Source organism: Oryctolagus cuniculus, chromosome 3, assembly GCF_964237555.1.
Source record: "Oryctolagus cuniculus chromosome 3, mOryCun1.1, whole genome shotgun sequence".
Taxonomy (NCBI): Eukaryota; Metazoa; Chordata; class Mammalia; order Lagomorpha; family Leporidae; genus Oryctolagus; species Oryctolagus cuniculus.
Window position 1 is genome coordinate 49,329,346 of NC_091434.1, and position 18,051 is coordinate 49,347,396.

Sequence of the window (18,051 nt, forward strand, 5' to 3'; positions counted from 1 at the left end):
GATTGAGTTCCAGCTCTGATTGGCCTGCCCAGCTTTGCCTGTTGTAGGCATTTGGAGAACGAACCAGTGGATGGGTGCGGGTGGGGGCGAGGGGGAGCTCGCTTCAGTGCGCTCACCATCTTGCTCTCTTTTCCCTCTCCCCTACCCTCTCCCTCCCCATTCCCTTCTCTCCTTCCCCCTCCTCTCTGCCTTTCAAAGTAATTAATTAAAAATTGAAACCAAGCCGAGTAGATGTTTTAGGGGATTTTCTTTATGCCCTTGGGCACGTGGGATCACTGGCCAGCTGATTGAGCACTAACGTGTCTGAGAATGTCAACCATCGACGTGCACCGTCCCTTCGGTGGGTGGTAGCTCTCTTCTTGGAGACCAAGTCCGAGAGCCCTCCGTCCCGGGCAGCTGCACACTCGATTGCTTTGTGCTGACGAAGCTTGCTTTCGTTTGCTCAGGTCCTAATGCCGGCCTCGATGGTCTTATTCCGTGGACGAGGTTCTGCAAGGTGGGTAGCGGGCGAGTGTTGCGCTCTGTGGGGGCGGTTACTTCACTGTTTGCTTTTCTTGGCATTCTCACCAGGCCCTCCAAGCCCCAGGGCACGCTGTGCAGGAGGCTGGTCTCCAAGCCAGAGCCTCACAGGAAGCACCTGCCGGGTGATAACATTTTTTCACACCCGAAATGAGCCTTCTGTTAGCTCACTTCAGCCCCTTGCCTGGCAGCGTTTTGGGCCCCTTGATGTGAACTGTGTGCTTGGGGCTGTGTGAGTTTCCCTGGCCTTGCAGGAGCAGACAGGGTTCAGACTCTGCGGGGGTCACCCAGACTGTGGCCTGCCAGCTGTCCTGGCCCTTCCTGGTGTGGGGCAGCTGCTGCTTCTGTCCCCCCACCCCACGCCCGGAGATTATTCCTGACTGTTTTGCTACTGGGTGTGGAGGGAAGTGGATCCCAGCCCAGGGAAATGGAAGAGAGAAGAGCTCCAGGTCCGAAGGCTGATAAGGGAGAGGGCCCCTGCAGCCATCCGTCAGCGTGGGTTCTTTGGGTTTGATGGGGACACTTGGGTCTTTGGCAGCTGGCCCGGGTCGGGGGTGGAGGGGCAGTGGGAGGGGCATGACAAGTTACTATCTTGGATTTCTTTGTTCCTAATGTGTACCTTTGTATACTTTCAGGAAAATATAAGTGACAAAAATTTCTCCTTCTGGCTGTGGATTGAAAACATCCTAGAACTGATTAAAAAGCACCTGCTGTGTCTATGGAATGATGGGTAAGAGCCCCCGATGGGTGTGCCCTTGACACCTGTTCATTGCACGACCTAACCTTCCCCAAGCTGGTCTCCGTTACTTGACGAGACCTGTCCCTTCCAGGCTTCATGGGTGGACCCTCACGAGGTTAAACTGATACTTTTCTTTGTGTTTGTTTAATGGGAAGGACTCGAAAAAGTTCATGGGAAAGTGGAATTAAAAGTTTGACTTGATTTTGATACAGAAAAACTTCAGTGCAAAGGAAATGTTTTTTATACTATGTGGAAAATATAAAGTATGAAAAAGCTATGCATAGATTTTGAAATTATTTTTGCACCAACAGAAATGCATACTTTAAATGCCTCCTTTGTCCACATTTTGAAGTACATGCAACAAAAGTTTCTTGAGGGCCTACTATGTTGTCCCTGAAGAAGGAAAATCCCTTTTTAACTTAGCAAATTGTTTCTATCTAACTTATTCTAAAGATCAGCCATATTTCAGCAAAAGCTTTAAATTGATCAAAAGGGCCAGAATATGCAAATTTACTCAAGTCTTCCTGTCCAGAATAAAAGTTGCATAAATTGAGAGCTTTTCGTGGCTTTTAGGATCACCAAGTGGCAATAAAAGGCTCGTGAGTCCAGCATGTGTTCATTGAGCACCTGTTCATCCCACTTACGCCATGCTCATGGGTGCGTTTCCTTTTTTACTTAAGCATGTGCAAGCATACGTGAAACGCGCCCTTAAATGTGAAAGACGTGCAAAAACTGTCCATCCAGCCATTTCTGGCCTCTGGTCTCTGGTCAAGTCCCCATCACTTTCTTGGTTTGTAAAGTGAACACGAACGTTAAAGCTGTGATTGAACCGGAGCCCCTCCCTCCACCTCTGCTTGTCCAGGTGCATCATGGGCTTCATCAGCAAGGAGCGAGAGCGCGCCCTGCTGAAGGACCAGCAGCCCGGCACGTTCCTGCTGCGGTTCAGCGAGAGCAGCCGGGAAGGCGCCATCACGTTCACGTGGGTGGAGCGGTCCCAGAACGGAGGCGGTGAGTGCAGGGCAGTGGGGCTCACTCTGTGACCTCCTTCACAGCTCAGGCGCGCGGTGGGATTGCAGAGCCCCCGCTCCCCCGGCTGAGCCCCTGCATATGGTTTACAAAACCACTGTGGACAGTGGGGGCTCGCGCCTGGAACAGATCGGGGAAGTGATAGGTTTTTTTCAGACAAGGCCAAATCCTTTCCTTTTGGTCCAGTTTATTATCTGTGGATCAAGGATGTGACTCAACATCATCTGCAGCCAGGACTTGGAAGGAGTTGCGTTCCCCACGGGCATGATGTCGGCTTCCACCTCGCCTAGCGTAACCCCAGAGTGGAACGCACGGTGGAGGACGGGCCTTGGGAGAAGAGCCCGCGGGCGATTTACACGCCCCGAGCGGGCGTGTGTGCTCAGGGGCTCTCGGGAGGAGCTGCAGCTGTAAATTTGTCTTTCTCCTAAATTGGATGAAGGAGTCCTTGGCTAAACGACTCCAGAAAACCTTGGCATTATAAAGCGGATTTGTGAGGAGAAGGCTGAACAGCACAGATGAAAAATGTTAGCAGCAGAGCGGCCCCTGTTTTGTTGATTTGAGTCCGCTGTGTTTGAAGACTAGACAAGCCGGCTGTGCCAGCGACTCCTGTGCTTTGCGTGGGTAGAAGTGAAAGGACAGGATCCTTTTCTTGTTCTGCTTATATTTTTTCCCCATGATGAAAAAGCCGGGGCTGGGATCAGATCATGGTCTAGGCAGGTGCAGGCTCCTGCCTTCTCTTTTCCCTGATAGTTCATTTTCTGAACCAGCTGAGAGACGGAGCCAGCAAAGCACTCAGAGGTAGAAAACCCTTGGTGCAGGCTGTACAAGCTGCTCAGTGGACCGCTTTGTCCAGATTCATAAATCTAAGCAGATAGTGAGACGTGCTGTGTTTTAAAGTAGTGATTGCCTTTATTTTTCCTATTTGAAAGAATTAGAATTTATGTAGGAATAAAACTGTCCTCCATCAGTGTTGTAACTCCTAGAGTGTGATTAGCTCGTACCGGGTGCAGTCAAATCCACAAACTGTGCCGTGTTTTATGCTCTCTTGTTTGGCATGTTTCCCAGGACTCACTTGGTTCTTCTCCTTTCTAGAACCTTATTTCCATGCGGTTGAGCCCTACACGAAGAAAGAACTTTCTGCTGTGACTTTCCCTGATATCATCCGCAATTACAAAGTCATGGCTGCCGAGAATATTCCTGAGAACCCCCTGAAGTATCTGTATCCAAATATTGACAAGGACCATGCCTTCGGGAAGTATTACTCCAGGCCAAAGGAAGGTGAGTGGGGTTGCGAGGAGAGCAGCACACGCGGTCCCCCGGTCCCCTGGTGCTGAAGGGCTGGCTCGCCGGCAGCGTCAGCAGCCACACTGCCTTTGTCTTCAAGGGGAAGGAGCCAGCACAGGCTCCACCCAGCCTGTGACATGAACCCCCCACTCCCTTTGAACTGCTACAGGCTGCATGCATGCATGCACAGGGTGGTGTGAGCTCAGTGCAGCTGAAGTACAGTCATTATTTGGTCTGATACAGTCAGTGAGAAACGAATGGTTAATCTCCTATTTTAGGGGTGTTGGAAATGTCCATTTGTGGTTTGTGTATCTGTTACACATCACTTTTTCCACGTGGAAAGCGGTAAAGTGTAGGGGACGTGGCCAACTTGCTCGTGTTAAACTTGAGGAAATGGAGGCCAGGGAGGCGTGGAGTGGTTGATTCAGGCTGACCCAGTTAGTCACTAGATCCTGTCGTCATTACTGCTTACCATCAAGAGGAGACCTGTCTTAGAACACAGATCTGCTTCCACGGTCAGCCCTGAATTGTGCTCGGGAAAGTTCCCAGTAAGACCCATCTGGCTTGGAACACACCAACAAGGCTAATTAGTTTTGAGTCAGAAATCTCAATATCAGGACAGTAACTTTGGAGTGAAGATGCTGTCTTGATAATTGTGCAATGCATCCGCCAGGCTAGCACCACCCGATCAGAGACCTTTGTGTGTTTTAGGGCTCCAGCTTCATGTAGGACTTCAAAACTTGAAAAGAGAGGGCTGCCAGTTAGACTGCTGCTGAGATCTCCTCCCGTTTTCTTCTAGTTGCTTATGGGTTCCCGCTGGAATTCCAGGTGACCCAGGCAGCGAGGTCATCGTGCTTAAAAGCTACAGGCCTCTAAGCTGTCCGGGACAACAGTGGCATTTTGATCCATAAACAGTTGATCCTTCACCGTGTAACTTCTTCTAACGCAAAGTGTACACGATGTGTTTGCTTCTAGGGCAAGAACCCATGGAACTTGACGGCCCCAAAGGAACTGGATACATCAAGACTGAGTTGATTTCTGTGTCTGAAGTGTAAGTGCACACGGAAGAGTGGCATGTTTAGAACCCAAGCCAGCCTGCTCCTGGCTGGGGCCTGCTGAAGATGCTTGTACTTCGCTTTTCCATTAAAATTGCTATCGCCTTCACAGGTGGACTTGATGGAAAGATCCTAACTAGAGATCCCAGTGTCACTGACTCCCAGCATTTTACTGCATTTAAACAAAAACAAAAACAAAAACAAAGTTGTCTTTAAGGTATATAAATTCTCCCAAAACGAATCCTTTGAAACAGCATAAATAAAATGAACAAAAATTGATCAGAGTGAGAAAGTAGTTCTTTTCAATCTAGAAAAGGCCAAAGTAATGATTGAGATACATTTTCTCCGCTTGCTTTTATTTTGTTGTTTCATTTTGTAAAAGGTAGAAAAAATTTTGGAAAAGTCATTGTCAGTTATTTGGCGTGCAGCACTGTCTTGGGGTGAATGGATGTATAGCCATCATGTAAAACCACTCTGTGGAGCAGCTTTATCTGCATACAAACCTCAAGGTAGGGATGAGGGACTCCCCAGAAACTTCTCTGGTGCTTTTCTGTCCAGGGCAAGCCCCGAGGCACGGTCACCTGAGGTGACACACTCGCAGCTCACGCCAAGGCGTAGCCAGAGCAGAGGCCGCAAGCTCCCGGCTGGCTGCTGCTCGCTCACATCTCAAGAGGCCAATACATTCCTCCAGGGGCCGGGCTGGGCGCATTCACCTCCCGCAATATGATCTGTACTTTTGCAGCTATGCTTTTCAAGTGTAGAAACGTCCCCAAAATAAACATGTAGAGTGATAATCCAATCACAGACCAGAGCCAGGCACATCCCTTCGCACCACCGCGTTCCTAATGGTCGACCGTAACATCTCCCTTTCCTTTCTCCCCTTGTAGTCACCCTTCTAGACTCCAGAGCACAGAAAACCTGCTGCCCATGTCTCCTGAGGAGTTTGATGAGGTGTCTCGGATAATGGGCCCTGTAGAATTCGACAGTATGGTGAGTACCGCGGCAGGTGGGCCCCCAGCCTCGGTGAGTGTGTGCCTGCCAAGGGGTGGTGGTCCTGGCATTCAGCACCTTCCAGGACGTCAGTGCCATTTCAGAGTTTCGCCCTCGGCCTGTGGTGCTGTCCCTGTAGAAATGTCACTGCCACTTCTCTGCTGGGAAAACCCCGTCCGTCCGCCCGAGCGCGTCCCGGGGTCCCCGAGGAGTGGGAAGGGAGCGAGGCGTGCAGTGGGGTGCTCCCAGGGTTACACCTCGCCAGCAGTAGTGACAGAGCGCGGCTGCCCGGCGTCCAGGACCCAGGAGGGGCCTGTGCAGAAGCAAGCAGCTCAAGGACTGAAACAGTTAATGAGCTCCATGATGGGGAAGAGAGCAGGACTGGCCACACAAAAGAGAATCTTCCCTGGGGGCATGGTTTTCCAAGCGACCAGGGAAGTGCATTGTGTGCCCTGCAGCCTGAAATCCTGCCTCTCCGAGGTTTCCTTTGGTTGGCTGAGTTTTTGCTGATGCTGTTTTGATTTTAAGCTCCTTTCCACATGGAGCTATGCCAGTTCATGTTTAAACCTTTGGTCCCTGCTTTTTTTTAAAAAAAATATCCTGCGTGAGTCATTCCTGGTCTGTCTTCCTCACTGTGTACTTGGTCCCCAGTAAAGAATGTGTGCGCTCAGTAACGCGAGAGGAAGGCAGGGGGGAGGGGAAGGAGGAGAGAGTGGGCGGGGGCCCGGCCATGCCCGCTGCCCCCGGGCAGCCTCGGCAGTAGCTGTGGACGCTCTTGCTCTAGCATGGGCTAAAGCCTGGAGGTCGCGTGTCTGAACCTTTCCCGCATCTTGAGGATGAATGAGGTCATTAGGAAAGCGCTTGGCTAGTGTGGGAGCAGCTTGTCCTGTTCCCGCTGGCCAGTGTAGAATGACCCTTTTCTCCAGGGACCCCAGCATCCTCTGTGGGGCACTGTTACGCCTGGACAAAAACACAGCCAGCGTAAAGCCCCCCTCAGGAAATCTGAGAGCTGGCAAAGAACAAAACAGCAGCCTCCTGTGGGGTGACTCCGTCCCCCCCAGCGCCGCCCCTGATGGGACACTTCCTAAGCGGTGTGCGGGGCACTTCCGGGACAGGGACTCAGCTGGTCCTGGTGACTCAGGTGCGGCTGCTGTTCCCATGCTCAGAGCCCCTCCCCCTGCTGCGTCACTTGACAGGAGGGCTCCGTGTCCACCCAGGGGGAGCGTACTCGAGCCGCGTCGACTGAGCCGCGTCGACCGCCCTGGGCAGCCTCCTGCAAGAAGCCGGTCTTTGCTTTGTTCAAAACGTGCGCCCCTCGGGAAGCGTTTCCCTCTGTGTACTAAGAGGAGGCAGCGTGGCCCGTGGATGAGGGGCCTGTGTTGGGGATTTGGCAGTGAGAGTCCAACTCCGTCATCACCGTTATGCCTGGTGACCTTGAGGAAATAAGATGGATTAATTCTCTCCACCCGTGCAGCCGCGGGACTGCTTTCTGTCACAGTGATGCCCTGAGTCCTCGTCTTCTCAGGAAATGGGGTGCTCTTTGGCAACACCCCCTGCAGCCATTCCAGTCCATATAATGGCATTCCTTTCCTTTGTGGAATAAAGCCAGTCTCTTACACGCACGTACACACACACACACACACACACACACCCCTGAGAAGTCTCTGGAGAAACGCACAGAAGACCACAAAAGCTGAAAGACATGACATAGACATGGCTCTGGTTAGATAAAGTACGAGGTGGATTAATCTCTAAATTGGGTTGATGCCACCATGGTTTGCTCTGTCCTCAGCCGTAGCCTTGACTTCCATTCAGCATCCACTCTTGGGATTAGGGCGTGTGCTCTGAAAGAGACCAGCTGTCCCAGAGCTGGCCAGTTCCCCCCAAGTCTGCAGGTTGCAGCTCTGGGCTGGAGTGGGCTCGGGGACCAACTCTGGCAGCAAGCATAACAGCAAGAGGACCAGACTCCTGAGGAAAGTACCCAAGAGAATCAGAGCACTCAGATTTTCTGCAGACCTCTGATTCTTGCACAATAAACTTTTCCCTCTGAACTAGGCTTCTGCCCTAGAACTCTTGGGCCAGAGCCCCTAACAATAACAAAAAGATGATTTATTACTTACCTGCTACTTAGAACATTGTGTATATGCAACCTCATATAATAGGTAAAACAAACCTATCTGCTAGGTACTGTTGGCCTCCTTTTGGCAAACGAGGGCCTTGTGATTTTAGAGAGGTGAAGTAATGTGCCCTGGTCACACAGTGACGAGCTCTGAGGCCAGGCGTGCCCCCAGAGTCTACCGTCTCGGCTGCATATTTGCACCGTCAGATCCAGACGGGGACATGGAGGGGAACACTTCATCATGCTTTTCAATCCCAAATAATTCTCCTGAAATCCTACCATGTAGCCTGCACTGTTGAGTGCTTGGGATTAAACAAAGCTCGCAAGAGGCTTTACAGTCTGCTGCCATGTGTCTCGGGCCTGGGAGGGCCGTTCTTTGGGGCTGGAGAAGTCTCTGTGGTGGGGGTTGTCCTGTGCATCGCAGGGTGTTGGGCAGCATCCCTGGCCCGCGCCCAGCAGCTGTCAGCACGTCCGCCTCCATCCCCAGTCGTGACAGTCACCAAACGGCTTCAGACGTTGCCAGGCACAGACAGAATCGTTCTCCACCGTGAATGCGGGATCTGAGGGGGAAAGCCAGTGTGGGATTCAGACCGGAAGTCGGTGACAGGCTGGTGCTCTTTGATGAGCAATGCACTGATCACAGGTTGCCCTGTTTTGGACAGCTGGCCAGAAGGCAGTGGTGGGAGAGGTGCAGGGGTTCTTTATATAATCCTGCTTCTGGAGCCTGTAACGTTACGTGGTTGGTTATCTGACCTCCTGAGTGACCTCTAAGGGAAGTTGATCATTTCCCTCCCGTCTGGCCTGGAGCTGAGCGCAGCCGCAGCCTCGTTTTGCATGAGCGGATTTGCTGTTGCTCGGTCCCTAGACTTGCATAACAGCAAAAAGCTTTATGCAGCCTGGATGGATTCATGAAATTAAGCCGGGCAGGTTGTAGAGTAGTAATCCATCAGCTTAGGTGATATAAAAGGTCTTGATTAGTCCAGGAAAACGCGGCGTGCGTGCTGAAGGCCCTCTAATACCATGGCCCATGGTGGTTCATTGCTGTTAGAAATGTCTAGTGCTGTTAAATACTTGAGTGTGCATTTCACAGGAGCAGTGCAGTACATGTAACCGCGTTTTATCTTTTTACAGATGAACGCAGTGTAGAGCATGAATTTGTCTCGTCTTTGGCAACAGTTTCACTTCCCATGGGAAACTCCCTGCTGCTGCTGTGTTTCTTCACATCCTGTGTTTCTAGGAGAATGAACAAAGGTCCAGCAAGCTGGCTGCAACGAGTTGATAGCAAATGGACAGTTCTCTAATTCAGAAACGTGTTACTCTGAAGGGCTTCATGCGTCTTACTGAAGGTAAAATTGAAAACTACTCTCTGGGTTTTGCAAATAAAAAGTCATGTTTGATCCACCCAAAACATCAGGACCAGAATGAGAGTCCTTTGGGAAAGATGAAAGGTTTAGCAGCACCCAGCAAATGTTACGCATAAGGTCAGTACCAGATGCCACCAGTTGTTGGGTAAATCAACCATTACTTGGAGAACTTCTTGATAAAGGAATGATGAATTCTGTCCTGGAGAATTCTTACATGTTTGCTCTGCTTTAAGTATGTCTGGAAGTTTTCCACTGGTTTACTTATGAAACGGTTCAAAGCCAAATGTGTATACAGTCATATGCATGCTCTATCAGAGCTGGCCATCCTGCCGCTGGGTAGGGGAAAACGTTCCTTATTTCTTTACGTCTCTCACACTGGCCATTTACAGCCAGAGGCCAGTCTTGTCACTCCTGAGAGAATCGGCTGTTCTGTTTGTTATGGCTGAAAGATACTGGCTAATAGCAATAGGCGAAGTATAACGTCCCAGGTAGTGTTTCCGTATCCAAACCTGAATGTATTCTGCTTTCATCGTGGTCGTCAATGAAATCATCTTTGCCACTCTCTCAAGGCAGATCACCATTTTAAAAAATCCAAAATTAATCAAAACAGACTTTCAGGTGATATTTCTTAAATGGGTTAATGTGTCTTTATTGTTATAAGCTGGTATTTATTCCATTACCCATAACATTTGGAAAGAAGGAGTAGGAAGAGTAGTAACTGACGTCTGGAACCACTAGCTAGAAGAATTTCAAACCTCACACCTGATGTAACTGCACTGAGAACTGCCAGTTTTTCAGTGATAAATGTGTTTTCTGACAATCACATTTGCCAATGGTTCCATGATCTCTCCTGTGCTTTTTCCAGAACTTTTCTGAATGAATGTTCATGTGTTGTGCTTTTGACCTTCTGCCTTCATTAACACTGACACAAGAAAGAGGCTCAGGGTGGGGGGTAGGACAGGGGTTGTCCACAGAACCCACAGCCTGCTGTCTGTGTGGCTGCGTCTTGTTCCTCCACCTTTGCCGCCACACCCACCTTGCTTTGTAAGTGCTGTGCATCTCTTGGGTGGAGAGAAAAGATTTCTTAAAATTTATTTTAATATTAAAGCTAAAGTATATGTATTGCATTAAAAAGTAATATGAACACAATGCTTTTTCTTGGTGCTGCGTGCATATGGAGGCCACCTCTCCTTCTTACATAAGGTAGTGAGAGCCTAACTGGGTTTTGGTTGACTCTTGAAATGGAAATGATCAAGAAACAGGACAGCATTAGAAATATTGTTTGTGGTTGCTGGGGTTTAAATATTGTACTTTTGCCCTTTGAGAATGAGTTGGCATGCTTCCATTTTATTGTACTAGCCAAAAGACTTTTTTTTTTTAAAGATTTATTTGAAAGTGTTATACAGAGAGGTAGAGACAGAAACGGGGTGGGGGGATGGGGGCTTCCATCTGCTGGTTCACTCCCCAAATGGCCACAATGGCCAGAGCTGAACCCATCTGGATCCAGGAGCCAGGAGATTCCTCTGGGTCCCCTACATGAATACAGGGACCCAAGGACTTGGGCCATCCTCCACTGCTTTCCCAGGCACATTAGCAGGAAGCTGGATCAGAAGTAGAGCAGAAGGGACTTGAACTGGTGCCCATATGGGATGCCGGTGCTGCAGGCCGGAGCTTTAACCCGCTGTACCACAGCACTGGCCCCAAAACTTTACTTTTAAGAAGTATTAAAATTCTAGTACTAGTCTCATCATAGTGTAAAGATTTTAGAAGTTACTGGCATCATGAATCGGTTTAATATTTATCTCATTTACATAGGTGTCCTTATTGTCAAGATTAATACCACTGTTTCCCAAATGTTGCCCTCATGTCCCCTACTTAGAATTGCAGTGCAGATTAAGATAGGTCAGTGGAAGAGGTCAGAGGAGAAACAACGAAAAAGCTCTAGTAGGTGCTGTTAAACAGCAGACCAGAAAACCACAGCTGCCTCCAAAAGGGTCTTGGGTAATGCTAATACCCAAATTAAGAGTTTTCGTTTTTAAAACACATGTGAAACGGGACTGTCTGTTTCCACCCCACGTGGCCAGCGGTGGATGAGTCACTGCTGGGAGGTTACTACTGAGGACCATTATTTTCTCCGTGTGTGGCATTCAAGGCTAGAAATCCACGCCCTTTCAGAGGGAACTGCACTCTGGGCTGGGGGAAAGTTAGTCTACAGCGAGACATGATCAGCGTCAGGTGTAACCTGGCAAGTTCAGTCCAGTTCCTAGGGACACAGGCTGCCTGCTGGCCTCAGAACAAATGCAGGCCTCCTCGTCTGCACACCGGCAGCATGTGTGTCGGAGAAATGGAAGTTTCTTCCTAACAACACCGAGAGCCAGGTCTCTCCAGGGAGTACAGTGGAGGTGCACTGGCTAGTGGAGGTTTGCGTTCTCACAAAATTGACCATGATATGAAGTCACCGAGTAGACCGTGGCCAAGGGATGCTTTTGCCTGTTTGAGTATATTTCTGGGTGGTGTTGGTAGGCTTGAAGTGTGTCAGATAAGCACAGAGTTTAAACACATACCACTTGGAACAAACGTCTCATTCCTAAGGACAGTTTTCTGAGACAGCATTAAATGAGTAAAACCTATTGATTGCCTGAGAGCCACAGAACATGAGGGCAAGTCCTGATGAACAAAGCGGTCCCCTGTCCCACCCGACTATCCCCGGGAAAGGACACACCAGAAAGCAGTCTGAGAACTGGTCCATCTGCCTTTTGGACTGCGGTGCTGTTCCCCAAGTAAGGGGTATTTACTTGAGTGGATTCATGGATTCTTTAGGTTAAGATTCATTCATTTCTTAATTTGTTAGGTGTATGTTGGTGCCCCTGCCATGAGCCAGGCTCTGTCCTAGAGGTTTGGGAAACACTGGCAAACAAGAACAAAGAGGCCTGCTCTGCTGGAACTTAAGGTGCTCTGGGATACAAGGCCGTATTTTAAATACAGTCACTGAACTCATTAACATGAAAGATTTTGTCACACATGTAGTCAAGAGCTACCAATAATGTAAGTGTTGAAGCAAACAAACGACACTTGAGCCAGTTTTAGGAAGGATAACCTGTTTTTAGGGTCTTCTGAGTTTGCAGCTTTTAAAGGATACTGACTCAGTAATATTCAGCTTCCAAGTTTCGGTGAACCAACTTCAGGTTTTTGTGTTTGCAAGACTTGCTGAGAAATTAACACCATACTTGATTTGTTGTGAAAAAAAAAAACATATTTAAGTAGTTGTAAACTTATTTATTAAAGTTTAGCTGGGCATACAAAGAGCATCAAGTTACCTAGAAGACAGAAAGCTACAAAGCGTTCCTCAGACTGTGCAAGTTCTTCTGTAACATTTCATAATGTCAACCTAACACTTCAGTGCCTGCTGGCATCTACTGGCAGCCCCTCTCCATTTCTTATACATGAATGAAACAATCTTGATCATCCTTTGCTGTTCCGACAGCTTGTCAAGATTCCAGTGAAGGAAGGCTGGGCGGACAGAGGCCAGGAGTTAGGTTCAGAATCCAGAACAGAAATAAAACCCTCCGTCTCTGCTTAGTCTTCCAGTCTTTCCCACCCCCAAACACATGTACCTTCTACAACCTAGAAACACACATCCCGTCCGCACTTCAATTCCCCAAAACCTCTTCTGCAAGTGCCACCTTAACACATCCAAAGGCTGCCTCCCTAAGCCGTCTGGCCTGCAGCTTCGGATTCGCTCCTTTCACCTGTGAGGAGCAGCAGCAAAAGTGGGCAGATTACCTTAGAAGAAAAAGTCCCACAACAGCGAAATGATCTTGTATCAACAACAAGTGTAACTTTTCATTCTTTGGATTCTCCACACATTTGTTGCCCTTGCACTAACTTCTCTCTGTGGATACACGTATCCATAGCTGCAGGAGGTAACATGTGACATTGTGTGTCTCCTTAAAGCTCAGTGGGAGAAAGGCCCTTACTAATACGAGTGAGTTAATATGAATAAGCTAATACCCACTTTCTATCCACTGTGGGCAGAATCAGTGTTGTAAGATGTGTGGGGAAGCAGCATGAGACTAAGAGTTAAGTATCCTAGCCCACTCGTGGGCGTGGACTTGATGTGTTTTTGAATAGGTTACGTTAACAAACTGCTGATGTCCCTCCCAGCTCTAAAATATGAGTAATGCAGGTGACAGGACACTGTGACTCCTGTAGCAGAGAACTTAGTTTCAGACAAAGCACTTCAGTAGATGAAAATGTGACAGCCATGGTGTTCAACCTTCTCCTGTGGCTCGACACCAAACGCTGACGCTAACCCTGGAAGGAAGGAGTGCTCTGACCGGGGCGGGGTTCCTGGGTTGGAACTAATGCCATTCCTACATGGAATGAATTATACTGGGAGCTGAGGGTTGCTGGTTGGTCCAGCTTAGAGCCTAGGATGGCAGGGCTGTGTTCATCTCTCCCAATAGATGTCAAGGCTTTGTGAAGACAAACTTCCCTGTCCTGGAAGGCTGTGTTTTAATGTTCATCAATACTTACTTACTGAGCCTTTCGTAACTGTGAAAGGACAATGTTAGCTTCTAGAGCGCCAGAAACATGCCTGCCCACCCCCACCCTCAAGGGTGAGCCCCTTAGGGCCTCTCCTGCTGATCCTGACACCCTACGCAGTGCCTGGCTCACCCTGGGCATTCCCAGTGGATCTGAACCAACTGAACAAGTCAGGGTGGCCAGCCCCGGGCTGAGGAGAAGACCTTGGTTGTTTTAAGAAAATTCATTTTTCACACAGTTTTGTTTATACATGTATTTATTACGCTGTAAAAAGCAACACTACCTGATTTCATTTAAAATAAATGTTTCCCAGTTTCAGAATACTTACAACTTATGGATTTTAAGATTAGATTCACTTTGGGAGATATCGGAAGCAAATACATTCATAGCTGTGTACTCCCCAGGAAGAATCTAAATCCAACATCAGGTCATTCAGTCCCTGCCAGGCAGAAAACAGCATCGAGTGGTCCCTAGCGAATGCAGCGATGCAGCTAACGGGCTGTGTGGCTGCAGCAGGGTTCAGCCATTACCGAAGATGAGACCAGCGAGAAAAACAGTGTACATGAATCTTTAAATATGAACATGACCAAATAGTGCTCTTGTGATACAGAAAAGCAGATGTGACCCTAAAGCCAGAACCAAAAGATCTTTGGAGTTTACTGATAGTAGCAAGTTTGCAGCACAGTCAACAAGCTTTTAAACCACGTGTACTCATTATTACCGGCCAGAGCAAACAGCAGAGCAGGAGCCAGTGCATAGTCATAACATCAGGCGCAACTCAGGGCACAGTTAACTAAACCACAGAGATTTGACAAAACAGCCTGGAGCTGAGAAAAGATGCAAACTCTCCCTCTCTTCCCAAGTAATAGAAGCTCTGTTTATTGGAGAAAAGTCTTCAAGCCACATACCTGAGCTGTCCTTGTGTTGCATGTTATCACACAGTGCAGCAAAGCTAGCTCAGCTCATGGCAGTTAAAGTGTGTCCCTCCTCCCACAGCATCTTTGGGGGTGATGCTCTCCTGGGCAGCGTCTTGCAGACACCGCCTGTCTGGGCAGCTTGGTAGACCTCAGACCTAAGGGGCAGGAGTGCGGCAGCCGGGCCGGTTGCCCAGCCCCATCCTCGACAGAAGCCAGAGCGAGCGGGCCTGGGGTAGCTATGGAACAGCAGCCATGGCTTCCTCAAAGGGAGTGCTGTCCAGGTCCTGGGGAGCAGTGGCTGACTGACAGCCAAAACCAAACCCCCAGAGGCTGCGCGAGGGAGGTGCCAACAGGCAAAATAAAGCTTGGAAGCAGCAGTGTGTGCTGAGAGGGGAAAGAGGAAAGAAAAACTGCCCTGTCATTCCATCCAGGAATGACTCGCATTCCTGAAGTCCGTCCTGCGCATTCACTGGACACAGCGTCACAGAAGTCCATGTGTGGGTGTGAGCGCGTGTGCATGCGCACGCACGTGTGCTTAGTATCAGAAACCCTCCCTCACATACCCTCCATCCTTTGAAGTGAGATAGGACAAAATGTATGTGCAACTCCTGGAAAATTCTGCTCATTCCATCTTGAAGCCCCTTTTACCTACCTTCCAAATCAATTGTGAGTTCCCTCCCCGAGACCAAGAAATGATGGGTCTCAATTCAAAGTGGCCTTTCTTTTTAAACTGGATAGAGAGGCCACCAAAAAAGGTAGCACAGAGAATCAGAAGAAATCTGGAGTGACCCAGCGGTCCCCCCCAAGAGGACCAGTATCTCAATGCAGAGTTTGAAGGACAGCTTTAAAAACTGGTGTTACTTTAGCAGTTCTCACACCATCAGAATAGCTTTGGTAGCTTAGAGCATTTCTAAATGTGTCTTTTTCCTAGACACTGAAGAATACATGAAGGAGTGACAGTAGCACATCCCTTCATTTTCTAAACTGATGAATTGGACTAATTTATACTTAGTAATCTTGTCTCTGGTTCATCCTCTGTAGACAAATGGCAACATTCTAGCTCTGATGCCAGAAATATGAGGCATGTTCTGACTCACCGTGGAAAACATGAAAACTGCATAGTGTGCCAGCACTCACTCTCCCAGCCAAAGGGAAGAGGCAGATACTAATGTCTGAGAAGAGAGGCTGGACTAAGGGGATATAGAAAAAGGAAATGTTTTTTCAAAAGTATAATCACTGCTACATTCACACATAGGTTTTGGTCACCAAACATATCTTATACAGATTCCCTGATAATGTCTAAACAGATTCAGTCTATCCTACTAACAGTTGTTAACTATTAAAATTTTTAAAGAGTCACACCGTGAAGCTTGGGTGATGGGAGACATTTTAAACATACAACCCTAAGTGCATCTTAGTTGTTCAAACACTCGAACAAAATCTAAAGTCTTGAAAATCACACAGTTTGCTTCTAAAAACAGCCTTGACCGTTTGGACAGACTGTACAACAGAGCTTACTTTCTAGATGCATTTCAGCACATCTTCACCATGAGTCGAAAATTCACAAAACACACAAATCATGAAGACCACAAAGTTAAGCTAGCATTGGTAACTATTTCTTTTACATCAAATTTTACAATGCACGAGGTAAATATTGCTCACATTATGGAGGGAGATTGTTTTATTTCTATTTTTTCCCAAAGAGATCAGATTTGTCCTGTGCGCACAATGAAGAAAACTCCAATAACACTGAAATGACAAAGGTTGTAAAATATGCATCACTACCAGATAGAAATACACACGTTCTTCATAATTATTTTCCACAATTAAATAGGTAAGTGATTTCAATCTTGGGATGTAAGACCATTATAACAAGCCATCGAGGTTCTTATGGACGGTTTGGTTTTCCTTTCCATTGTCGGAATCTCCTTGAGGTGTGTACTGGACTTGGTATTCCTGGAGGATTTTAAACACATCGTGGTGTCCAAAGTGCAGCGCTTCGTCCATGGGAGTGTTGTTCCACCTAAACAGCACGGACAGAGTCGTTAGGTAAATCTCTGTACGAAAACAATTTTCCACCATTTCTAGGTCTTCAAAGCAGTTCAAATGTCCATTCGAATGTAGCCACCTTAGCAGTTACTACAAGTAAAAAGTAATAGTCCAAATGCGGGAAGGAATCTGATTCAACAAGCGGCTTGGAGACACGCTGGGACGTGAGAGGAGAAGGAAAGGAGCTTGCTAGTGTGGCCCAGTGCCAGGGAAGGCCTGGTCCTGGCACATCCGGGAGACGCCTAGCGTTCCCAAATGTAACTTCATGAAGAGCCCAGAGCAGCAACGGAAATGCAGGTGGATAATATCCAGCAGCCTAGCCTTAGACACACAATTTGTGTTCTGTCAACTCGAAACCACAGGGCATCTGAGAAGCAGGATTGGCTCCACAAGGGACCCTTTGCTTTCTCTGGTAAGGACGGGGAACAGTGGGCTCCTGCGACCACTGTGTGGCCAGGGGGAGAACTCCTGTGCTTTCCCGTCCTAAGTGTGCTGCTGGGGCCGTGCTGTGTAGAGCGCTGGAGATGAAGACTTGAACTGAAGAAGTGCCAGCAGCGATTAGTCAGCAAAGCCCTTAGCAACAGCAGCCATCCCTGTAAAACTCAGAGCCCAGCAGATGACGGATCCCGTGAGGCCGGTCTTCTCCCCACGTCCCTCCCCTCCCCTCCCGCCCTGTACGTGCAGCTCTGCCTCACACCCACTCTCTCTGCCTCCCTGCTGCTCTCCCTCCCTTTCCTGCTTAGCATCTCCTGAACCTTCTGCCCTTTTAAGGGGGTCATCGAATGGAACGAATCAGTTTTAAAAAGGCATCTTTAGCATTTTTGGATACAGTTTGGTAACCTGTTCTTAATTTTTCAAATCAGGTAAGTAACACGTTACACATATCTATGTGTTACTCCAAAAACACCCCAGCTAATTAAGTGGCCTTTTGGGCATTCATTAGTTTGGGGACATGGGGGCTGAAGGAATCCACAGTTTCTCCACAGCATGTGATCATCTGTCTTTGGGGAAAAATTGAATGCTGAGTGCAAGTTACTTCTTTCAAAAGTCTTCCATGAAATAATGAAAATGCCAACTTGAAGAAGAATACACTAAATGTGCGCTACTATGTTATACTTCTAGGTGACTAAGATTCTATGAAATACTCCTCCAAAAAATTACCTTAGGTCTTTAGTTTCCGTGTTGGAATAGTTGACTATCTAGTTACCAAATTAGTTCCTTAAGCAACTCTGCCTGTCAGCTGCATCTACTTCCACATGCCTACAGGCTAATTTATGGCCAAAAAAAAAAAAAAAATCAGATACACAAAGCACAGTAAACATTTCCAGCATGTGTCCCGCAGTGTTTAGCTGGGATTATAAACAGGGTTGGGGCAGGGCAGTGGGAGGGGCTCTGCAGTTTCTTGCTGTAGAAAGAGCTGGGCTGGGCATTACATTTGGGGCTA

At 48.1% G+C, this 18,051-nt stretch overlaps 2 protein-coding genes across 4 annotated transcripts in view; one reads left to right on the forward strand and one right to left on the reverse strand.

Annotated features, from left to right (window-relative positions):
- The window catches only part of STAT1 (signal transducer and activator of transcription 1), a 44,667-nt gene extending 34,422 nt beyond the window's left edge, over positions 1-10,245 (forward strand). For both annotated transcript variants that reach the window (XM_002712346.5, XM_008258841.4), the window contains exons 19-25: positions 447-496; positions 1,155-1,249; positions 2,121-2,266; positions 3,377-3,562; positions 4,544-4,619; positions 5,511-5,613; positions 8,864-10,245. In XM_002712346.5, the coding sequence (XP_002712392.2) occupies positions 447-496; positions 1,155-1,249; positions 2,121-2,266; positions 3,377-3,562; positions 4,544-4,619; positions 5,511-5,613; positions 8,864-8,878 (671 nt within the window). In that variant the 3' untranslated portion in view covers positions 8,879-10,245. The remainder of the gene's footprint in view (positions 1-446; positions 497-1,154; positions 1,250-2,120; positions 2,267-3,376; positions 3,563-4,543; positions 4,620-5,510; positions 5,614-8,863) is intronic.
- Positions 10,246-13,879: 3,634 nt separating this feature from the next.
- GLS (glutaminase) overlaps positions 13,880-18,051 on the reverse strand; it is a 93,423-nt gene continuing 89,251 nt past the window's right edge. For both annotated transcript variants that reach the window (XM_002712344.5, XM_051848348.2), the window contains one exon: positions 13,880-16,581. In XM_002712344.5, coding sequence (XP_002712390.1) covers positions 16,425-16,581 — 157 coding nt within the window. In that variant the 3' untranslated portion in view covers positions 13,880-16,424. The remainder of the gene's footprint in view (positions 16,582-18,051) is intronic.